General features: G+C 31.5%; 1 protein-coding gene across 1 annotated transcript; it reads right to left on the minus strand.

Moving 5' to 3' along the window:
- Positions 1 to 1,122: 1,122 nt before the first annotated feature.
- Positions 1,123 to 17,413, minus strand: LOC143204613 (putative cytochrome P450 6a13). The gene is made up of 8 exons (XM_076417286.1): positions 16,636 to 17,413; positions 16,380 to 16,577; positions 12,302 to 12,436; positions 12,058 to 12,244; positions 5,885 to 6,036; positions 5,601 to 5,825; positions 5,292 to 5,543; positions 1,123 to 1,361 (listed from the first exon to the last, which is right to left on the minus strand). Exons 1-8 carry the CDS (start codon positions 16,850 to 16,852, stop codon positions 1,195 to 1,197), a joined length of 1,533 nt encoding a protein of 510 aa, XP_076273401.1. The 5' UTR covers positions 16,853 to 17,413; the 3' UTR covers positions 1,123 to 1,194.
- Positions 17,414 to 26,346: the final 8,933 nt, after the last annotated feature.

Consider the following 26,346-nt stretch of genomic DNA (forward strand, 5'->3'; position numbering starts at 1 on the left):
GTACCTTTTTTAATATTGTCGCGTACTTTGCATTATGTGATTAACGAAATTGTTACTAAACGGAAATATTGCATAATTGTTAGAAAATATCATTTTTAATTTCGTAAAAGCGAGTTTCTTGGTTTATATTTTTTTACATAAAATTTCCAATAGCATTTGTCATTTTTTTAAAATGAACAAGGCGGGATTGCCGCTTCTGTTTTTTTTTGCAAGAACTTTACGTGTACCCAACAGCGGCAATGGCAACATTCTTAATACTTTCTCGTGAGATGTTTTTAGCAGATATGATTCTTGACATGAGTATACATGAAAGTTCATCAGTTCTTTACTCTGTGCATACTCAAATATTTGTTGTTTACGTGTATAGCGACTTTTGGTTATTTTAGTGTTTTGATCTTTTGGATTAATTTTAGTTCAGTATATACAGTTGGTTGGTATTGGTTTATATAATTTTCTATATTCTTCTGAATATCACGCTACTTAGTATTATGTTATTTAAGAAAAATATTCGATATTCTTCTTCTTTAATTGTCTTAAAACTTGTATTAAATCAACCTAGGAATATTCAAGACGGCTGAATGATACTGTGTTCTTGTTTTCTTTGGTTCGAACAATACGTTTGGTCTTATTGTTGCATAGTTTTTGAATGCAGAACCGACTTAATAGAACTTTTTATCGACTATTTCAAAGAACATTAGCGCTGGAGCTATCTTGCGATCAGTGAAATAGATATAAACATATTGAAAATAACTACATCGTCAGAAGTTATGCAAAAAGCGTGATTTGGTGCATCATAGGCTGACCGAGAGACATTTCATAAAAGTCTTATTATTTTTCCAGAGAAAACAATGAAACAGAAATAACTTTGACTGCCGCTTAAAATATTATAAAAATCTTCTGTGTGTTGTATTTGTCGTTCTCGATGTAAAATGGAACGAAGAAAGAAAATAGAATTGTACTTTTTGAAGCAACATAACTATATGCAACTGAATAGTAAAGGAATAGTATATGGAGACAGAATATGAATCTTACGAGGCCAGGGTTGTAACAGTAGTACCATTTATCTTATGGCAGTGCTCTAATATTTATTTATGGAAGCGAATGAATTAAAATTACTAAACATCATTTTTAACACATATATTAAAAAATAACAAATATACATTCTTGAATTGTAATATAAGGAACTTAACTGTATTAATCTGCTTTAGTTATTTTGAGTAGTACCCCTCCTTCCACAGTTGGAATGAAATTATTCACCACGTATTTGGGTGGATAAGGCGTGGTCTCGTGCAAAGTGAAATTAAAGTCTTTCAATAGCATGGCCAGTCCAAGTTTAGACTCTAACAGAGCGAACCTCAATCCTACGACAATAAAATAAGCGATGTTATTAATTGTTGTGTATATTGTTATAATATTATTAAGATACTGACAAACAAGGTGGTTATGGTAACACGGTGGTTATTTAAAGTCTGATCTGATTTCAAATAAGTTTTGTTTGCTAGATAATTGCAGTTGTCGATTTTCCCATATATTTGTTTATGTATCATTTATACACCCATATAGTATAGATTACTTAACACTGAGTCCTTAAAGTACTTAATACCCCACTCTCATGTTAATACCGAAAAGTACAAAAATGTAAAGATTTAAGTATAGTTTTTTGATGATGTTTCTGTTTCAGACAAATTTGGTGAACTTAAAAATGAATAATATGAATCAGAACATTTTTCATTAATGATTTAAGAAATGTTGAAATGAGGATACTTAAAACATTTTGAAAAATTTGTTTCTTCGTATAATGAAGGGTTTGATAGATTCAGTCTGCAACCGTACCTATATATTTAATATTGTAGCGAATTGAGGCATGTCGAATTTTACATCGTGGAATAACGGTCTACAAAATACCCAGAAATATAATACCAGATGTTGAACACGGGCGGGGTGCCAACTGGAACCCGACAACGAATAGCTGGCGGCAACCCCGAGACGTTTATCTGGGATATGATTGAAGGGTATTTCGGTCATTCAGTGCTCAACCCTCGTTTGGTTAAGACGTGCCACCATCGACTGCCCAAGCCTCGTCTTCAGGTAACTCCGCTGCCATCTTTTTATCTTTGTATTTTTCTCATTTTTTATATTATCAATAAATAACGGTCACATCATGTAAACACCACTGTTTCATTTCGATTTACCTCCATTCACCGAGCCACATCATTTACCCTAAAGTGGTGACCCCGACGTGATCTTTCGCAATATTGGGTTTGGACTCGTGAATGTAGGGTAGTTGGAACATGGTGTTTGGTATGTATTTTACGTGGCCGTTATATTTTTTTTGTTTCAAAATTTTAAATATTTTTAATTCGATTCCTTTTCAATTTTACCTTCAAGATTCATTTTCATTTTATTCCGATTAATTTCATTATTTCCAATTAACGTTTTAATTGTTTTTTTGTTTTTGTCAAAATTTTTATTTCACAATCTTTTGGAATATTTTTACGTCACTGCTTAATCATCAGCGTTTCGGCTAAACATTTCTTTCGGCGCTATGTTTAAATCATAATGTCTTCCTTCGCTCGCCGTCTCCGTCATAATGGCAGATATTTTGATTTAAAAGGCTTTGGGCAGCTTCGGTCGGATACCGTCGTTATTTGTTTTTTCTGAATTAACCTAACGTATGTGACTACGGATTAGTCACAGAGCAGCTCCAGAAGCTAGGTACCGATTGCAGTCACCGTAGACTCGTTATGTCTTCGCCGAAGTACCAGAATTGCTAACGTCTCGTCGTCGAAGAAAATAAGCTACCACGTCGTCGATTACGGGAGCCCTGTCTGAAGAATAGCTTGTTTTCAACGTCGTCGATGGACCACATTCAAGTGCCAAAGCGACGATGATGCAACGGTATCTGTAGGACCGGAAGATATCAACAGCCGTACCAGATCGCAACCGTTTCGAACTATTATATTTTTTCAAAGCCCATTTTACACAGCACATTTTGTTTGGTATATGTTTTTTTTTGTATTTGATATTTTTTGCAAACATTTTTGTATTTTTGTTGAAGTAATTTTATGTAAAATTCTGGCAGGGGAGTATTGTAGCGAATTGAGGCATGTCGAATTTTACATCGTGGAATAACGGTCTACAAAATACCCAGAAATATAATCCCAGATGTTGAACACGGGCGGGGTGCCAACTGGAACCCGACAACGAATAGCTGGCGGCAACCCCGAGACGTTTATCTGGGATATGATTGAAGGGTATTTCGGTCATTCAGTGCTCAACCCTCGTTTGGTTAAGACGTGCCACCATCGACTGCCCAAGCCTCGTCTTCAGGTAACTCCGCTGCCATCTTTTTATCTTTGTATTTTTCTCATTTTTTATATTATCAATAAATAACGGTCACATCATGTAAACACCACTGTTTCATTTCGATTTACCTCCATTCACCGAGCCACATCATTTACCCTAAAATATTAACAATAAACATATAACATAACTATCTCATATCACATAAATGTCTCATCTTAATTTACATGGTTCCCAAGCAGTGGTCCGGAATGTCAAAATATGGTCCGCGAATGACTCCATCAGGCGGTGAGCTGTTGGTCGTTGTGCAGTGAGTGAGAAGAACTTAATTCAAATGAACTTATGTCAAAGGTTATAGAAGAGTAACTTGTTTCAAGAATCAAAAAGTCGCCATTTCTCGCTTTACATTGTGATGAAACGACGGACATTTCGAATTGTTGTCAACTACTTGTTTTCTGGATTACGACAACATCATAATAGAGGAATTATTGATTTGACGGGAATTGGAATCAACATCAAAAGATGTCAACGTCGTTCGATGGCTATTGAAAGGTCATGTGTTGTAAAAACAGTTTAATAATCCGGCATGTCGGATGAATTTGGCTTAAGTTGTAGATATTGTTACATGTTTAGATAAATTGAATACACAATGTTCCGGAAATAAACAATTAGAATACGTCGCAAATATATTCATTTTTGAAAGTAAACTTTGCGCATTTTTTTGAAAACTTTTGTTGTGGTTACGTAAGGTTGAAGAAAATAATTATTTTGCTTTTGCGATATTAATTTTACTCGTGGAAAACAAAAATTATAACGCCAGTAAAGCAAATATACAAGAAAACATCAAAATTCATTTACAGGTGCTGATTGATGAATTCAATCGTTACTTTAGAAAATATACTGAAGAAGCAAAGTTGATCAAATATAATTTCGTAACAGTTTTAGAATAGACTCTGGTGAAATTACTGAAGAAATCCAGAAAGAACTCAGTAAATTCCAAAATGACAGAAACTCTAAGGCTCCTTTTGAATAGAATTCATTTGTGTTGTTCTGGTGTAAATAATCAATTTCTTATACTAAGCTTAGAGAGGTTATTTTGCTCTAAATTATGGTGTTCTCAACAATTTATTCATGTGAACAAGGATTTTCTTTGAATTGCTTTGAATAACAATATTAGTACTAGGATAGCCGAACTTTGCTTGCTTGTAACAGATGCAAGCTCAGATATCACATTAATAAAAAATTAGAGAAGCTTATCCTAAAAATATTTCTTTTTACATAATTTATTATTGAGCTAATAATTGAAGTTTTAGTTTGATTAGTACAGTATATTTTTATTATACCTACATAGTGGTCCCTGCTAACAAGAATAATATAAAAGGGATTCCTGACTAAGAAAAGGTTGGGAGCCCCTGCTCTATACGGACACACAGTTTGAACGTAATTTGTCATTAGGTTTGTTTGTTGTGTTCGAAGTTTTAGATATTATATTGTAATTAGAATTTTGAATAGATGGTGACTGAAAAAGTTTTTGAAAGCTTGATTCCCAACAAGTTTGTCAAAAACAGCAGAGTCGAGATATAGTGGAAGATCTGACCTTCTTCTAGTAGATCATCAACGTCTTCAGTCGCTGTTAATATAACCAAAGTGATGAAAATGGTAACTAAACATCGTCATTTAAGGTTAAGTAAAAAAACAAAGATTTGTGGATTTGGCATCATGACAATGCACCATCTCATAAAGCCAAGAATTTAACAAAAAACATCGACCAACCACTGAGTTAATTTCATTTTCCTTAAAAAGTTCAAATTTCCACATTCGTGCTCCCATTTCCACTCCATGCAAGATGAAGAACGTAGAACAACAAATATGGATAAATAATATTACTTTTGTGTGTTATTGATCAGATCTGGATAGTTTTTTGGCAGAATACATTACCTGTCCGTCAACATATTTAAAAAAGGCATTGTAAGCAATGTTGGACTTACCTAAACACTGTCTAGGCCCATCACCGAATGGTATGTATGCGTGAGGGTTGATTTTGTGTTTATTCTCAGCACTAAATCTGTCCGGATCGAATTTATACGGATCAGGGAAATATTCAGGATCCAAATGTAGGCCCCAGACAGATATTTTTAATGTAGTGCCTTTTTCAATTATCACCTCCGTGTTGGGTACTTTGTAGTTCTTCGTGCAAACTCTAGGTAGGATTGCAAGTGGTGGATACATCCTCAGTGTTTCTATAATATTTCATTATTAGCTTTATGTTTTATTATAATTAAAACGTTTCTTTGTACCTTTTACTACACTTTCAATGTACGTCATCTCTTGCACAGCTTCATAAGTGAATTTACCACCATGTTTCTTCCATAATGCTCTGGCTTCTTCTCTCATTTTCTGCTGTATATCGGGATGCTGTGTCAGTTCCAATAAACAGAACGAGATTGTGGTGGACGATGTCTCAAATCCGGCAGTGAAGAATAATAAAACTTGACCAGCGAGTTCTTCAAATGATATACCATCTACCAAAAATAATGATCATTAAATAAGAATTTTTATTAAATAATATGCTCATTGATACCTTCTGCGACAGTTTTGTTATAAACATCGTCATCGGTACTGTTAATTTCAGTAATTTTTCCTTTATTCTTTAACTGAATCATAAGATGCATAAAGTCCTTTCGCACAATTTTGTTGTCCTCTCTATATTTCAAAGTTTCGGTTACCACATTCCTAATATAACAAACATGTTAGTTCCAAATAATACTAATTGGTCATAGATTTTTTGAGTATATATTAAAATGGCACTAAAACTAAGTGTTAAGTGTATTAACTAAATTAATTTTAATTTGAGAAACCATAGCCATAAGGCATCAATGACTGTATCATATATTAGCAGCTTGTTTGTGTTTTGATCTTTTTTATATAAGGCAAGAAGAACAAAGATAATTGAGAAATTAACGGTCAATTTTTTAAAAGTTTTAAAAATCAATTTTGTTTAAAATTGGAATATTAGCTACCAAATTTGTCACAAAACAGGTTCAACACATCAAATAGGCATACCAATATATCACACCGAAATAGTTGCAGATTTCAAAATGATAACAAGAAGCTAAGAAGAAAATTATTCTTGTTGTTTAAATAAAAATATTGTGAAGGATATGGGAGAAATAATATACAATTGTACTAAAAGGCCGGCTGGGTGGCGCAGTGGTAAAGGCGATGGGACGGACCTTCTACTGTTGCGATAGCCGCGATTTCGAATCCTGCTCGGGCATGGTCGTAAATTTATGTTTGTGATTGTTTAAAATTAGTGAATGTTCTAGGCAAGAGTGTAAAATACGACAAGGAAAATGATCCCAGACACGCCGGCAACCAGGCTGGGTAAGACCGGATGTCTTCTGGGATGATTTCTAAAGTTGGTCACTCGTCAGGCTTAATCCTGAGGACCGTGGTTCGGAGCCCACGTTAAACTTTAGGCCCAGTCCAGATAAACCCATAGTTGGTAAAAGGAGACTTTAAAATATATATAAAAAAAAAATGTACTTTGTGCATGACTTTTATGTTAAAGGTAATTAAACTTTTATACAAATGTTGTTACAATTAACCATCCAGTAGTGTTAGGCTGGTGCTAAATAGTCACTTCAGTAGTCAATTCAATAATGGGATTTGTCCATAAAAAATGCAGGAAAAATTGTAGTAACTGATAAAAAATAGATATTTATTTTGATCACGATGTATTTTGATAACTATTTAATTTTCCTTTTATAAGTGAAATGTTTCTAGAATTTGTTTAGTGAAAGCTGAAGAAAGCGAAATTAGAATAAGAGAAGAAATCAGAGAGGATTTAGTAAGTGGCAAAAATAGTGGAGGACGATTCCTTGGAAAGACAAAATTTAGTAGAGTTACACTTGAGTTGACCTGAATTGTATAAACAAAACATATAACATAATTGACACCCTAATGATCTAATGACAACTACCCTGAAGGAGTGAAACAAACAAAAAAACAATATATACGAAATAATTCAAACGAGAGTATAGGTAAATAAGTTATGGTTTTGTTAATATTATGATATATGAACTGCATACTTCTTTCAGGTTAAAAGTATGATGGTCTACAAGATAATGATTTTACTTTGAGATACATAAATGACATAAACAGGTCAATTGAAAAGTCGCCGGCCTGACACATAGATGGCGCTACTAGAACTAAATCCATATGTTTTTTCGTTAGCCCTACCCCTCAGAAGATGCGTGTATAAATTTGACAGCTGTTGGATCACTAGTTTGTGAATTATATAATTATGAGTGAAGCAACTTTGGTTTTTGTGAAAAAATACAGTTGAACAAAAAACTTGGCTTGATGCCGAGTTTCCGGACACTGCCCTAGTAAAATCAACCATCAAGGATTGGTATGCTAAGTTTAGATGTGGTGAAATGAGCACCGAAGACGGTGAATGCACTGGACGCCCAAAAGAGTTTGTTACCGACAGAAACATTAAAAAATCCACAAAATTATTTTGAATTACCGTAAATTGAAATTTAATGAAATAGCAGACACTCTAAAGATATCAACTTAACGTGTACATCATATCACTCACGAAAATTTGGGTATGAGAAAGCTCTGTGCAAAGTGGGTGCCGCGCGAGCTCACTTTTGACCAAAACAAACGTAATAAACCCGAGTTTTTGCGTCGATATTTTACAATGGATGAAACATGGCACCATCATTTCAATCCAAAGTCCTATCGATAGTCATCCGAGTAGACCGCACACGATGAACCCGCTCCAAAGCGTGGGAAAACGCAAAAGTCGGCTGGCAAGGTTATAGCGTCTGTATTTTGGGATGCGCATAGAATAATTTTCATTGACTACCTTTAGAAAGGAAGGACCATCAACAACGACTATTACACAACGTTACTGGACCCTTTGAAGGACGAAATCGCAGAAAAACGACCGCAAGAAAAAGAAAGTGCTTCTTTACCAGTGAAAACGATGGCAAAAATCCATGAATTGGGCTTCGAATCGTTTCCTATTTTCTTTCTCAGATCTCAAAAGATTGCCCGCTGGGATGAATTTTAGCCGAATGAAGAGGTAATCGCCGAAACTGAGGCCTATTTAGAAGCAAAGGGCAAATCCTACTACAAAAATGGTATAAAAAAGTTGGAGGATCGCTCTAATCAGTGTATCCCCCTTGAAGGGAATTATGTTGAATAAACGAATTTTGCCAAAAAAAAAATGTGATTTACTATGGTAGGCCGGGGACTTTTCAATTGACCTGTTATGTTTCTAGACTGTTCATAAATAATATCTGATAATATTAAGTCTTTATGTAAATATGGTTGAAGGACTTGATTTATATAGACTTCAATATGATTGATCTCTATGTATAAATATGTTATTTTTTCACAAACTTTTTGCTCAGATTTTTGCAATAAAATTATCTAATAGAATATGACTTATTACTTCCAAATATGCATATATTTCCACAGTTAAATATTACATGTATTCACATATACTTGGCTTTTGCACGGTAGAATTTAACATAAAAAATTTCACAAAGAATGTATGCTAGCTTTTCATATTATTACCTCTGATAGTCTTAGACGAACTCTCACCTCTCAAGGAAGTATTAGCACCTTCTTTACTATCATAATGAGTATTATGAGAGTAAATCACTATTGTTTGAGTAAACAATAGTGATTTTGAGATTAATATTCCGGACGTAGAATGTGAAAATTCTACGACTCAATCAGTTGAGCAATCAAGATTCTCAAAGTTGTTATTAATCCAAAAAAATCACCAGGGCATGACTTAATAACAGGACAATTGCTGCAAGACCTACCAAGGAAGAGAAATATAAAACTCACCATTTTGATCGGTGCAGCATTTTGATTAAAATATGCCCTAGACTGATTATACAGAGAAAAATCATGCATCAATGCAGTTTTGTTTGTTCGGTCAGTTTGGGTTTATTAATAAGCATTTAACAATCCACCAGGTACATAGAATAACAGAAGTGATTGAAGAAGCCTATAAAGGTAAAAAGGTAAGTATCTCGGAATGAATCTTAATGCAAACCTTCAATGTTATCTACATATAAAAAAGAAAATTAGGAAATACCCACGGAGCATTGGGATGTTCCATTCTCATGTCATTATCGAAGTAATATTGCTCTTGGATATCACCAGAACAGGACATAGACTCAAAAGTCAAAAGTCTCAAAAAAATAAAAATGAAAACAGCAGTGTTAATACATAGACATTGTTACACCAGCGACTAATAGATATTGTAGCTGTATATAATGTAATTGTAGCTGAATAAGCTGATTGAAAGATCGTTGAGAGTTATAACAGGGCCATCGTTCAATACGTCTTCGAATTCAAACATGGAACTTAATAGCTAGATTAGGTTCTTTAATATTAATACTTAAAATTTTCACCAATAGATGTCGTAGATTAAAATGCATATTAGCACCTAATAATAAGGTTGGCAGAGGTTTAGTGGTATATACACATTTAGCTATATTTAAACAGTGTATAATGGTTTTAAAATATAATTGCCAGTAACTAAAAGCTAGTGTTGGGAACTAACTGTTTCAGTCGCTATTTTGCTTTACATATTTAAATACATGCCTTTTTGAAAAACTGTGCACCAAAATGGACTGAGTATGAGGCGCTACTCTTTCACTCAGAAGTTCGATGGCTATCGAAAGGTAATATGTTGTAAAAACAGTTTAATAATCCAGCATGTCGGATGAATTCAGCTTAAGTAGATATTGTTACATGCTTAGATAAACTGAATATACAACGTTCAGGAAATAAACAATCAGAAAACGTCGCAAACATATTCATTTTTGAAAGTAAACTTTGGTAATTTATTTAAAAACTTCTGTTGTGGTTACGTAAGGTTGAATAAAATAATTATTCTGCGTTTGTGACATTAAATGCACTTACGGAAAAAAAATTATGACGCTATTAAAGCAAATATAAAATAAAACATCAAGATTCATTTACAAGTGCTGATTGATGAATTCAATCGTTACTTTCCAGAATATACTGAAGAAGCAAAGTTGATCAAATATAATTTCTTAACCCTTTTAGAATAGACTCTGGTGAAATTACTGAATTACTAATTACTGGATGTTTCATCCTTATGTCAATATCGAAGTAATATTGCTCTTGGATAACACCAGAACAGGACATAGACTCAAAATTTAAAAGTATAAAAAAAAAAGAAAAACAGTAGTGTTAATACATAAACATTGTTACACCAGCGACTAATAGATAAATATAAATTGTAAGATATATTGTAGCTGAATAAGTTGATTGAAAGATCGTCGATAGTTATAACAGGGCCATCGTTCAATACGTCTTCCAATTCAATCATGGAACTTAATAGCTGGATTAGGTTCTTTAATATTAATACTTCAAATTGTCACCAATAGATGTCGTTGAATAAAGTGCATACTAACACCTAATAATAAAGTTGGCAGACGTTTAGTGTTATATAGACATTTAGATATATTTAAACTGTGTATTATGGTTTTAAAATATAATTGTCATTCACTAAAAACTATTGTTGGGAACTATCAACTGAAATCGACTATCGACTGTTTAGTAATTGACTATTCTTACTATTGACTGTTTCAGTCGTGTACTGTTAGTTACTATTTTTGGCTCTACCAGTTTCATTCGACTGATTTTTAACGTTCTGGCACTGTCGTCCTATCCACGACGTTGACAAAAATGTACCCAATTTATGCTTACATAGTAATATATATTTATGTGTTATGTTTTATGTTTTTTTGGTAGTTTGCTTGTAAATAACAATACATTGTATATTAATAGAGCAGCATTTTGGAACGATATTTTTCAAGATTCCAATTAAATTACATTTAATAGGGTACAAAAAATTCAAATTGTGAATGATAAAGAGTAAAATACTTTTGACTGTTTTTATAACAATAACAGGTAATATTTGGATTACTATATCGATTGTTGTTAAAAAATATAACCGTTCAGTAATACATAAATCATTTACTTTATTTAAAAAAAGCTTTAGATAATTACCAGTGCCATCTTTATTTTAAATGTATGTATGTTTAATTTTTATTTAGTACTTATGGTCATTATACTTCTTTAGCTTTTAGGTTTTGTTTAAGTTCGTAACATTTAAAATAGCAATTAACATATTAAAATACGATCAGACATTTGTAGGGTATTATTCCAATTAGGAAGGAATTATTTAGATAGAAAAATACCGCTCCATTTTACAGATCCACAGAACATTCAAACATAAAAGTGATTCTACTTCGTTTAAAATGAAATTATTAATTTCAAGCTAATAATATTCAGTAATTACTTTTCCCCATTTCTATTTTAAAGTTAGTACGTGAAGGAATGTGTACATGTACTTCTCGCTTATATTGCCGTTAGAATATATCAGCACATAAAATTAACTGCTCCAAGCAATTATCTCCGTCCTTTCTCATAATTTATACAGAAAAAGGTTCGTACATCTTCGTCTAATATCACGAGTTAATAAAAACAGTCGAACGACGCATTTGACTGAAAATAGTAATCACTATTTTCTATTTCGTGTTTTAACTACCGACTGTTTTGCAACTATCGAGTGTTTTGACTGTTTTCAGTCGATTGTTCCCAACGCTACTAAAAACCAACATTAAGCAAACACCTTCAAAACATAACTGCCGTAGATTCCAACACTGAACTGAAGAATCCTATACATACCTAAAGAAATTTTCCAGATCGAAAAAGAATTTATGGTTATGTCTGGAAGTAAGAGAAAGGAATTTTGCTATTTTTGTCCATATGGTTGGCCGTTTACTAGTGGTACCGAACAGTTTCTGTCCGTGTTTGTAAAATTCCGAGTTTTCATCCGTCAATGAGTTACATTCGATGCCGAATCCGCAAGAACCTGAAACGATAAATTTATCAGCAACTAAGTTATCTTCGTGCTTTATTTATGACTTACCTATGATGTCAGTGGTGAACCTCATGGAAATACCTTTCAGTTCGATCGGTTTGTCCAACTTAACTAAATCATGAACTAAAGTCGATAAGATATCAGCTTTTTCTGTTAAAGTGTCAAACATCATTTTCATTTTTCCTGTAAAGAAATAAAAATTTAATAGAAGCATAACTTTGCTCTACTTTGGACGATGTTTAATTTGAATAATATTTACTTTCTATATGTTTTGAAGATAAGATGATCGGAATAAGTGATAAGCGGAAGATGCAATATCTGCCAGGTGTAACAAGTACGCCTTTCATTTAAGATAGGTTTCCACAAATTGATGATAAAACGTTGCGATTAAACAGCTAGTGAACGTCATAGATGACGTCAAATATACTGCATATATATACCAAATGCAGTTTAAAAAAAAATATTATTTTAAATTCCGAATAAAATTTCCTTCTAATTTTACCCTAATTTTAAAGAAGATATGAAATCAGTCTATTCATGATTTGTAAAGTCTCTAAAATTCGATTTGTATTGTTACTAATGGATCTTATTTTCTTGGTGTAAGTCGTGCGTTCATACACTGTTAGTAAATATAGGATTTAAATGACGCGAAGATAACCCACGATTAGGTACAATGGAAATTCCTGATATTGGTTTTAATATAATAATTTGATTTTAAAACCATATAGCAAGATTAAAGGAGATTATTGTAATTTGTTAATCTAGACGAGACATGGATATTTAAAAATGGACCATTGGTAATAAAAAGACGCTGATAAAAAGTTTATAAACACAACAGAAGTTGATCGAATATGGTAAAAGTTAAAAGGAATAACATTTTATTAGATTTTGTTATTTATAACATTTTTTAATAATTCATTGCAGATATTGCTCTGCATTCTGAAAACAGGGGTAATTTTATTCCTGGAGCTAAATTAGTGTTTTCCTATAAATCCACGAGCGACTACTATGGAGAAATGAACCATAACGAGTATTTACTCTGGTTTGAAAATTACCTGCTAAGAAACTTGAAGGAATCATCAGATAGTGTTATGGAAAAAACACCATACTATAGTTCATTGGCGGAAAAGATCCCAACAAAAGGGTTAACAAACGCTGCAATTAAGGAATGGTTCACAAAACGTGAATTAAGTTTTATTTAGTATTAAACTATTTCAAATTATTATTTGGTAAATGTAAATGAAATGTTTAATTGAGTTTCATGTACTTAATTTTTTAGAAATTGGCCTGATATAGAAGTAGAGTATTATGTATTTCTCCCTGTCACTGTATATTTAATACAATCAAATTTATATGGGGTTTGGCTGATAATTACTATGACGGAAATGCAGGCCAGGAATGATATACAAGCAAAATATGCTTGCATACGTGGAAAAATCATTGTCTACAATAACACCTTTAATCTGGATGACAGACATCAGACATACAAGCGAACAAGTTAAAATTAACAGTTTAGTTATTCGATTGAATAGTAACACAAAAAGTGACAGTGATTGAACTAAACTTTAGGGATATGGGATTAGGATCCAGTGTTAACAATTACCAAGACAGGGTTAATATTTATTACTGACTGACTTTAATGGATTTGAAGAACATATACTGATACTGTTCATCTTTGATGAATTTCCTATTCAATACTTGCATTTTCAACATCAACGAAAATATTCACTTTGATCGGTTGTGTACTATATGTATTATGGGACAAATTGGTGATTGTATATATGTAAATAACTATATAACAATTTAAGCTAAAAATTAAATTAAATTTGATGGTATTTCATTTCGAATTATGAAGTTATTCAGTGTAAACAGACGCTTATCATTGAACGTTCAAAATTAAATTATCAACATTCATTACTCTTATAGTTTGATTTGAAGAAATATGTTACCGAAGTTAATGAAACACTTTTAAAAATGTATAGTAATATCTCTTCGTCATATTCCAATTATCACTTTTGGTTTAAACAATTTAAAATTGGCAACTTTCATGTCAAGGAATTTCAAGACTTATTGGACGAAAACCCAGTTGAAACTCCCAATGAACTTTTAGACTGTTTAGTAGCTGGTGGATCAAATATTTCCAGATGTTTAAACATTATTAGTTTAGATGTTGTTACTGGAATACCCAAAAGGAGGGAAAATTAGTTTCACACGTGTTAAATGAAAATTCTTCTATTTTGAATCCATTTTTCAATACTGCAATTCCATTGTCTGTCAAGTCAAAAAGAGGAGTTTTCTGCATGTTATTGTGAGTTTTGGTAAAAGTAAGTCTAGGAGGACCATCCATGTCGTTATCGAAGTAGACCATGGATTTATGACTATAAAGTTTTGGTCTGCATATAGTGGGATAAGGTATAGTGACATTAGAAGCTATTAAAACCGAATAAACTAGTTATTGAAGATGTCTACCAGTATGAATTGAATTCAATAAAATAAATATAAAACAATTAAATAAAAATAAATTGCAATTAAAAACAAATTAAATGACGTATTTTTGTAGAAAGGCCAATTAATTCATTCATTCTTTTGTGGAACAAAGACCTGTCCACCATACTTAACAGGGCAATTGAAATGTTCCCGGCTTACCATAGTAAAACACATTTTTTTGGCAAAATTAGTTTTTGTTGTTCAACATAATTCCCTTCAAGGGGTGTATCACACTTTATAGCGACCCGGGTAATTATAGCAACCCCCCAACTCTTCGATACCATTTTTGTAGTACGATTTGTCCTTTGCTTCAAAATAGACCTCAGCTTCGGCGATAATCTCTTCAGTCGACGAAAATTTCCTCCCAGCGAGCATACTTTTGTGATCTAAGAACAGGAAATAGTCGTTGGGGGCCAGATCTGGAGAATAGGGTGGATGAGGAAGTAATTTGAAGCCCAATTTGGTTATCGACTCTGTTGCGTTTTCCGACGCTTTAGAGCGGGTTCATCATGTGTAGACCACTCGGATGATTGTCGATTGGACTTTGGAGTGAAATGATGTAGCTATGTTTGATCCCTTGTCACATATCGGCGCAGAAGCTCGGGTTTATTATACTTGATCATTTTCAAATGCAGTTCCGAATCATCAATTCGTCGTTGTTTTTTGTCAAAAGTTAGGTCGCTCGACACCCACTTTGCACAGAGCTTTCTCATACCCAAATATTCGTGAATGATATGATGTGCACGTTTAATTGATAGCTTTAGAGTGTCTGCTATTTTATTCAATTTCAATTTACGGCCATTCAAAATCATTTTGTAGATTTTTCAAATGTTTTCGTCGGTAACAATTTCGTTTGGGCGTCCATTGCGTTCACCGTCTTCGGTGCTCATTTCGCCACGTCTAAACTTAGCATACCAATCTTTGATGGTTGATTTTCCTGGGGCAGTATCCGGAAACTCGGCATCAAGCTAAGTTTTTGCTTCAACTGTATATTTTTCCTTCAAAAAGCAATATTTTATCAACACACAAAATTCCTTTTTATTAATTTTTTTCACAATAACAAAAGTTGCTTCACTCAAAATGCTATAATTCACGAACTAATGATCCGACAGCTGTCAAATTTATACACGCATCTTTTAAGGGATAGGGCTAACTAAAAACGTATGGATTTAATTTAGTGGCGCCATCTATGTGTCAGACTGGGGACTTTTCAATTGACCTGTTATTAGATATAACAAACGAATGTATCGTAACCGGCATCGTTCTTTTGAAAAAGTGCCGGTATGCTTCCATAAAAGTGGGAAAATTTTATAGAAATGAATGTAAAATATTTTAATAAATATACGTAATACCAATTTATTATAATAAATTAGTTTTTAAAGTAAAAAAGTTAAAAATACCTGCGAATACTTAGTGATATAACATTTCCTTTCAAAACTCATACTAATATTCGAATTACTAATTAACTTCCATAGAATAGAAGACACAAAAGTGTGTCCATGCTAAGAACGAAAATCAATTTTCAGTTTACATTTTGGTAATATGTAGATTGTCAGATTAGATGGAATTGAGAATTGTTATATATAGAATTTCATTAGCAAATTAAATTGATAGGATAAATATCAATAATTGTACATACCCGTTGTAAAAACTGGAGTTAGCTTTCGTCGCATATTCTTCCATTCTTCTCCTCTCATATGGAACAGGTTATTGAAAAACAGCGTCTTCGGTATTTCGCTGAAGTGGAGATCAAAATACTCATAATCCTTCGTTGTTATTGTCTTTATTAGCTCGGGGTCGACCGGTACCCATTCTGGTCGGTTTTCTGAATACACTCCTTTAATAACAACAGGATTAATGAAATATTTCGTGATAATATTAAGGAAACTTCTTACCTCCAAATCGTACACCCATAGCTTTGAATTTTCGATAGTAAGACATGGCGTTTTCAGCTTCACATATTTGTCCATCAAGAAAAGGCTTGGCATCTCCATATAGAAAGACGGGATTAAGTTGTACTACACCCTTCCTTTTCCAGTAATTGTAGGTTTTGTCATATTTGGTGTAAATATAAGCGGCAAGAAGCGCTACGGCCACTAGTATCAGAAACATTTTGCTACACTACTAAAAACTGGTGTAAATCCAACTTATTATATATGATATATATATAGGTTTAAATATCGTCTATCTTATCTCAAATGAAAAGTTACTTTTTCAATAGATTGACTAGCTATTTCACAATGACAATGTATATTTAGATAAATGTCGAATAGTGCTTTGTTAATTTCCAACGAAGAGTGATCTTTGGCACATTTTAATTGCTATTAGAATAAGCCTATTAATATCACAGTGATTTTAAACCTATTTCTGACGTACGGCTTACAATTGTAAACAGTTACTCATATATAGGGTTGGCAAGAAAATAATTATCGTTCGTTTGTAGGAACTTAAATTGTTATAAACAAAAACAATAATTAATATGTCCTTTTTCTTGGGACTCTAATAAATACTTTTTAAATATTATGTATTATTTAATTAAATTTTAGTATTAAAAGGTAAAAACATATAAATTAATAACACTTTAAATAAACAATGGTACTTGATGTAGAGCACATCGTAATTAGAAATGTGCGATATTAATTAATAGAATATCACCGTTACAGTGATAGGGAATCTACATATTGTTATCAAGTAAACATGGATCTTCTAAATTATAGTGTCATGCGCTATGACATAACGAGATTGTTAGTGTTGATACCGTTTCTAAATATTTATTAAAATAAGCGTGATTTGGAGTTTTATTATTATAAATAATCGTTATCAAGTGATGGTGCTTGATTTACTATAAAACAAAAAAATACACCAGGACAATTAATGTGCATTTTTTAATAATTAATGATTAGGGATTTATTTTGTTCGTGTGAGTAATGTTCGACAAAAGTTATGATATGACTAACGGTGAAAAGCCTCTTAGGTTCAACATTGAAATTAGGTGCCATCTAGATTAGTAAAATAAAATGGTGTGTTTTCAATATTTAATCATTACATATTGAGTTTGGAAATCTGTTAGCACTTGGGGTCTGAAGTGTTATATAGATTTTCTTCTCTATTTATGTTTGAGGAAGTCTTCACTCGTCGATTGTTTTTAGGATCATATGATCTTGGCGACTTATAACTCATACAAGCTATTGGCAGTGCTTTCAAAAGCTTGATGATGTTGAATTTGGTGTCAAAAGCACAATTCTTCCCTCACATAGAATATCAACAAGACAAAGAAGATGTGGGTGTAAGTTTGATATTTTTTTCGTTTCCATATTGTACTTCTTACAATAAAAATATTACAAATAAAATAAATTATAAATTTGTTAAAAAAAAAAAATTCGTCCACCATATTGTCAGACATTTTATCAATCAATTGAAATGATGACTATTTTGGAAAATAATTCATTAATATTCTAATGTGTTTACCATTTCTTAAAAATATATTATTTCTGCAGGATATAAAGAGTTTGACGACAAAAAAGGGTTTACCATTTATTTTACTGATTTGTTATTATTTTATTTATTTTACCATTTAAATTCGTGCCAAAACGCTTAGCAGCGTCATATTACGTCAGTATACAGTTAATAAACAATGAAGTTGGACGCGAATGCATTAAAATAATTTATTTTGGGTATTAATTGCGAGTTTTGAAGTGTATATTTGTAGATTAGATGTATTTGTGTATTAGATATTTGTAGATATAATGTATATCAGGTGTATGGTCTGAACAAACCCAGATAAAAAGATAAAATGATTCTCAAAATGTGTCACAAAATTATGTTCGCATTTTACGTTTCTTGAAAATTATAGATATATCTAAAAAAATTATAAAAACATGTCTATAATTTTTCTGCATAGAGAACATGTATTTAAAACGATAATATTTCAATATATCGATATATTTTCCAGACCAAAAAAAACCTTTTCTTTTGCTCTTTGGGGTAGTGAATATATAATTTTTTTTAATAATGATATATGGATAGATTGATATTTTTACTGCTCCCAACATCCATAGAGAATCACTGAACATTGACATAATCTAAACTGGTTGATCATGGCTGATTCTTGTTTTTTACGTTTATATTTTATGAAAAAAAATATCAATCATCATGATAGTAACATATAAGCACCATGCAATAGGGAACATCTTGTTGCATGTTGGCAACATTGCTTCCATGAAAATATTGTATGTATTGCTTAGTTTAAATCAAGTTTTGGTTATATCAGTCTCAAGGTTAAATATCAGTATTTTGAGTACTTTGCTCTGTTCCGTGAAGTGTGTGATCTCTCAAACTGCGCAAGAGCCGTATTGTTTAACGTCTTACGAGCGACAATATCCACGATAATCATAGAATATACGAAACATGGTAAACTATCACTGGAGAAGAGAAATAGTTGATGAAACCCAAATTTAACTAACAGAGACTGGTGATAATTAAAGAGGATTGTGGACAGACAACAAAAAACTACTGACAAAAGGTGATACCAAGAGTGATAGGAAAACTCAACACTCACTTGAATATCATTCGACAAAAATAGTGCAGAGTAAGTTCCACAAAGCTAACGTTCATAGAAGGACTGTGATTGGCAAACTGTTATTAATGGAAACCAATATTAAGCTGTGAAAGAAGTGATACAACAATCGTAAAACCTAGACACTTTATGATTGAGAGTATGTGGTATGGTCCAGCAAATTGTCGTTTACATTTTTCTTTACAAGTGGCTGGGTTTATGTATGGAGGACTCGCATATCTGTGATTACGACTGTGTAATTGCTACAGTGAAGCATAAAGTAGATCACTGGCGGCATTGCTGTGAATATAACACATGGGCTGAAAAGTCTCGCGAATAGCAAAGAAAACGCGATCATTTTTTGTTCAAAATTGACTTTAATCATCAAAGTAATCTCCATCAAGAGCAAAAAAATCATTCCAGCGCCACTATATCATCTCAAAACCACATTTGTGGATTTTATAGATGTTTTCTGGTATTACCACCTCATTTGGACGTCCACTGCGTCTATACGACTGGTATCAGTGTCTCTACGACCACGTTTTGAAGCGAAGTCAGCAAACCAATATTTTATTGTTGTATCTAATGGAACGGAGTCCTTATAAAACATTTCAAGCCATTACTTCGTTTGAATGGTATTCTTTGTTAACACTATTCATTGTTTTGTAAATAATAAAAGTAGTGTCACTCTTAGCACAATAACTCAAAAACTTATAATAGAATGTCTTGAAATTGTAACATCTTTCTTTTGAAGTTTGGTACAAATGCAAAAAGCGGTTAATGCAATAATATTAGCGCCTTTTACGTGTTAGGCCTACGAGTTTGCAGCCCATGTGTAATATCTCGACACATTCAATAATAAAGTCCTTATTCCAAGGCAATGATTCATCCATACACAGAGTCAGAGGTTTGAGGAGCATCAACATATCATTTAATATCTTATCAGGCCAGTCCAATCACCAGATCTCAACACTGTTAAACCGTAATGAGGATTTTTAGAGCAGATCCTGAGGAGTAAATTTACATATCTGTTTCCACCTTATTAATAAATAAATATTATGTATATATCAAGTGTTTATGTTAATTTCTTCATTCCCTGTAAATATGAAAATAAAGGCATTTTCATAAATCCAATAATCTGACCTGATTAGATAAATATATTAATTGTGTGACTATTAATTACGTTATTTGATTTGGAAAAAGAGTTGATTGAGGTTTTTTCCTTTTTAATTACTTGTTGTTGACGTTAGATATCTTTGTTTTGTATGTAACAACTTGAATCCTTGTAATGTAGATTTTAGATATCTAAGACGTTTCTTTCAATATTTTATTTTCGTTTCATTTCTGCCTTTTATATGGAAATGTCTATTTTTAGTTATTGATATCAAATAACCTAGTTATCAGTCCTTTTTTAATGATTATATATATATTAATAGTTGAATACTGAGCCAAGAATTACTTTTCACTGGTTGAGTGAACATGTACCGTTGATAATGAACATAAACATTTCTGTGTCAGTTTATCGTCCTTCCTGAGAGGTGTTGTGGGTGCACCCAAACACTATAGGACTAATTACCTACATCGAGACCTTCAGATACCCACAGTCAGTCAAGATGTCAAGAGAATTGCAAGGGGGCATGATGAAAGACTCTATTCTCATACGAATAATGGAATATTACAACTATTGGATACCGCCAGAACAGGACACAGACTCAAAAGAATCAAACCATGTGATAGTGTTGTGTAGTAAGGTGCATATATTAAAAAATTCAGCAGTAACATGTATAAACATTATTTCACCATAGGCTGAGATAGGGCCGATGGGTCCTCCTAGTTATATACCTGGATTTAGGTTATCATAAAGATAAATTGTAGGTTAGACGGAAACGACTAGTAACAATATATTAATTAAATAATAAAAAAAAGTTTATTGTCCTTATTTTAACTATTGGCTGTGATATTAATTCTCTGGAACTAATTTTTAAATACTAATTATTATCCTTCAAAGATATCCACCAGATTTGTAATACAAGAACTGTTCACTATTTTGAAACAAAATTCAAAAATTCAAAAAACACCAAAAGATATTTGAAGAAAATATAGAAATGAGTCAGCTACGAAAATAATCTTTTAATTTTAAAAATACGGTCGTTTATTTTTATCGTATTATTTTCTTCATATTTTTTAACTAATTTTAGCCACTTGAACAGCATTGTTTAAGTTAGTACATTATATATATATATATATATATATATATATATATATATATATATATATATATATATATATAGACCGTAGAAGTAAAAATGAACTACAAACATAATAAAATGATAGATAGATGATAAGTTACATAATTTGAATGAAAATTCCAAAAAAAATCAAAAAAAAGTATGATTAACCATTACATTTAAAGGTAAATAAGGTATAAAATATCAATAAAGGCTAAAGGATGAAATAGAGATACACTATTCTGTTGAAATAGAGATATAAAAATGCAACACTTGATTACTACATATAAAGCAAACTCAATGGTTTTTTATTAAGTACATTTTTTGAGTATATCTTATAAATTAATTTCTTTAGTACTCGTATAATCTTAACTTATAAATTGAACTATTACTATTCTTCTGCTGTACTTGCGTAAATACACAAACAAGGAGAGTACGGGGTAAATATTTATTTTATAGGTAGTATGTTACAGGTATTTCTTAAATTAAACAAATTAGGTTAATTTAACCTAATGTTAAGAGCTAAAAGCCTAAAGCTAAATATTCTGGTTTACTGTGAGTTTTCCAGTATTGTTTGTACGTTGCTGTGATTTAGTAACCTTAATTGACGTTAACCTTTACGTTTTTTAGCTAACACCATTTAAATTATTTGAAATTATGTGTCATCATAAAATTGTAGTCAGGATAGTTAGCGAGGGATTTGTCTGTAAAAGTATAATAATTCTTCTTGGAGTAGAATATGCATTACATTATATAATACTGGTTAGTGTAATGACTATCGTTAGCATGTGCAAGGGGTATTTATTTTACCTAATTTACCTATAAGTACCTAAATAGTGAACGAGTGAGACGGGTTGATCTGTTTTTACACTACAAGTGTCGTTTTGTATTGCTGTTTAACAAGTCGCCTTTTCTTTCTTTTAATTATAATAGTTTACAATTAAAATAACAGTTTATGTGTTTATAATCCCTGACTAATTTATACTTATATGCAAGCGTCTTACTACAGTTAACTTACTAAATAACAAAATAGATGTTGATAAAATTATCAAATAAATAAATTAAGATTTTGTTATGTTTTAATTATTAGAAATGGGCAAATGTGATTATCGGGTAATTATATTATTTAAGAAAATAAAAATATAGAAATATTTTCCTTCGACAAAACTAGCATATAAACTTGTTATATATATATTTGTTTTTATTACCTTATCACAGTTTTGCTAATAATTAATAATATAAAGATTGATAGAAGTATTACTTAAATAGATAAATATTGTTTCATGTTAGTTGAATGACCCGGTCATACTCAGATAAAATTCTTAACTATGATTATTACGAATTAAATGGAGAGAAACGTTTTATTATTAACGTATTTTTCCCACGAGATAAGATTCCCAGCTTGTTTTATATTAGTAGTTGTTATAATATACATTTGAAAATTTTTGTGATCAAAAAATAAGTTTAATTAAATGCCTATATATGAAGTCTTAGTGATTTTAACCAAGAATCTGTCATTCATAGAGATGTTGCTATGACGCGTTACACCACATACTCTAATGAACTTCATACCACCCATATCTGCCACCCATACCAAAATTTGTCCTACAATAATAATACCCATTTGTTCGACTGACATTGAATCAAACTTCCTCGCATAATCACCGGCAAGTTCTTAGTGCTATGGCCATTTAAACATGTTGAATAAATCGTTGTTGAGATGAAGAAACGTTTGTAGTTCCTGAACAATAATTTACTTTACTGTAGTGAGCAAAAATCAAATACAAATTTAATTAGGATACATTTATTCTAGTATCTGAAGTTGTTATAGATTTTGTTAAGCTTTTTCTGATACAAATTTGAATCTTACTCACAACTTTTATGGTATAATACCTTCAAGGTGGACATTAAAATGTTCTGTACAATATGCGTTGCACCAAACCACATAATTTGGAATTTGGAATTATGATATTTTTGAATATTGGCTAATAAGTTGTTTAAAATCTCAGAAATTAGTAAGCCGAATGGTGGCGACACCTGCACTGGATCTGCGGAATCGCTCATTTACATTATCTCGTATTCTCTATTGTTATATTGATGTGTACGATTTCATTGTATTCTAAGCCTATCCACTACATTTTCAATCACTCTCGAAATCAATTGTAACCTACAATACTCCTCATTGGCATTTTTAATAACACAGATAAGGAAAGTACTCGAGTACTAAATTTGTTACTAAATATTAACAAATATATATTTGAATAAATATATACATAAATATTTGAATTTCATTGTTGATAACTGAGCAGAGAGATGATCTTGAAATTGAAAAAATCGAAAATGAATTTAACACTTTTTTCAATTTGGTGGAACTAATTCTAATTAACTAATTAATTGAAAAAGAAAAACAAAAAGTGGACGGAAATGTAACTATAATTTTTGAAATGAAAGAAAATAAATCATGCAATTTAAATAATACTCAATAATTTTTGGCCTTTAAAGGACAGTCCCATCTCTTCGTTATAAAAGTTTATTCCACTGAATATTCTAAATAACTTTCAGCTTGTTTTATATCGTTACTTCACTTGAAAAATGTTTTAGATAAATAGGAATCGTAGATGTTATTTTTAGTTGAACTGTTTCGTAATTAGTTTCTTTTTTATGTTATATATTTTGTCGTATTAACTCTTAATATCCTGTTATTTTATATTTTAGTGAAGACAGCTATAGAATCTGAAAGATAAAATAAAATTCGAACGTTATAAAAAATGTATGTTCATTTTAGAATTTTCTGTTAGATGCTTTATATCTTTAACAATCTGCGAAATTGGACCGATAAGTTATATACATTTTACGTTGTTTAATAACAATCTGAAAAGCAGTTATACAAAGGTATGTTATTTAACTATTTCTATAACATTAACAAACTTATTGAAGAATAATGTAACGAAATATTGACCACAAATTATTGTTATATACTTTTAATTATATATCTTTGAATAAGTATAGAATGAAATTAAAATACAATTGGATGTTGTATAGTGATCAAACATTATTGACTGGTCTATCACAATTCTGATGCTCATATAATATTTTATATATAGTTTTCCTTTATTTCATTACTTAAAGTAACATATGTTTTGTTTTAGCTTTTTAATTACATGAGCCTCAATTTCTTTCTGACGGAGTGATATACAAGCAAAAACTAAAATCATATTTTCAACATCAGTTACAAAACAAAATACTTGCGCTTGTGCTGAGCTTGTCAGACGCCTTGCTTGTTCGCTCAAAGTTAATAAGAATCCGCATGCGCTAAACCGAATCCGAAATCTACCGAAAGTCCTTGGTGTGCTGGCTGTTCATGCGCAGTCATTCGAAACAATCTAGGTAAATTTCACTGCAACGCGTTGTTGCTTGTAGATGATGAGAGTTGCGGTTAGGAGATATTTATTATTTAATACAGAAAATTAGCAGCAGACAATACGAAAATAAGTGTATAAGATGTGGATTATTAATTAGTCATTCTAATTTTGTCGCACTGATTTTTATAAATTGCTATGTAACAACCGTATATTTATCTTAAATAATCTGAAAACAGGATTTGCTTGAATATTATAGTAAAGGTAAGAATGAAAAACGGTCATATTTGTATACTTTATACCTGTAGCTATTTGATATTGGACATAAATCAAAAGATTATGTTATAAAATAAATTTTTGGGACAGTGTAATTATAAGATGGACTTACCAGAAAATATGAAATAAATTGATAACACAAAATTTGAAGCTTTGTGATCTATTATTTCTTTCGGTTCAATAACGCGGAAAATTGACCTAAATATCGATGGACAACAGGATGTTGGGTTGTAATTATATCTTTATAATATTTAGAGTGAACTCTTTTCCATTCCACCTATAAGGTAAAGTTCTAGGAGCGCCTTTTTCATATTGTGGTGGTTTCCCTGTAAGCCTAATCCAACTTTTGTAATTTAATCAGCATTAATTATCCTGAAATTTACTTCAAAAAGTGAGAAAAACAATGAGGTAATATATTGTGCTTTTGGTAAAACATATTTATTTTTCTACATTTCGTTGTTGATAAGTATTACTGTTTCTCCATCTTATGTTTTCCTTTTGGTTTATTTTTATTGAAATCTCTGAAGCATCACCTCGTTATGAGAATATTGACCCATTGACTTCAAAATGTGATATATATTGTATATTTTGTTATCAAGATCATTGTCCTCATTTGCTTCTTCCGCTACTGCCTTTGTATATATTTTTTGTCAACATTCATTTAGTTTCTTTCTTATCTTGCGATTTAGTCGATCTTGCATTTTTCCCTAGATCACTTGTTACCTCTTCGACAAAATAATTAATGTCCATTATCACCTCATGCATGTGCACTAAATGCACATGCTTACAGATAGTATGTTTTATCGTGAACTCTAGACAGCTACAAACATATATATGCACACAAATCTTACATACTATACTATATAGTGTTTTATAACCATTCTCATAAATTTGATTACATTTGATTGAAATTACATTGTATGTTTTATTACGATATTTTACTTTAAATTGGCTTGAATGCTTTAGCATACACTTGTTTCGTATTGAAGGTTTCTAACATAAAATTAACCTAAAAATACCCTCCAAAGACAACTTTAGCCTGTAAAAAACTAGGCGTTGCTGGGACATTTGTCAAGCTGGTTTCGAATGAATGCGCATGAGCAGCCCGCACCTTTCGACTTTTACCGTCGTCCCGAAAGTGGCCAGCATTTTAACATTTCGTATGTACTCGTTTTGACAACATTGTTA

Source organism: Rhynchophorus ferrugineus, unplaced genomic scaffold, assembly GCF_030347505.1.
Source record: "Rhynchophorus ferrugineus isolate W39M unplaced genomic scaffold, kcgeb_rfMv2 rfM11, whole genome shotgun sequence".
Classification (NCBI taxonomy): Eukaryota; Metazoa; Arthropoda; class Insecta; order Coleoptera; family Curculionidae; genus Rhynchophorus; species Rhynchophorus ferrugineus.

What these genes read in the sequence shown, in the direction of transcription:
- LOC143204613 (XM_076417286.1), bottom strand. Translation starts at nt 16,852, where the DNA reads ATGTTTCTGATACTAGTGGCCGTAGCGCTTCTTGCCGCTTATATTTAC. An exon ending in TATGGGTGTACGATTTGGAG is followed by an intron (nt 16,578 to 16,635) that starts GTAAGAAGTTTC and finishes TTGTTATTAAAG; the next exon opens with GAGTGTATTCAGAAAACCGA. An exon ending in GATCTGGAAAATTTCTTTAG is followed by an intron (nt 6,037 to 12,057) that starts GTATGTATAGGA and finishes TTGTTATATTAG; the next exon opens with GAATGTGGTAACCGAAACTT.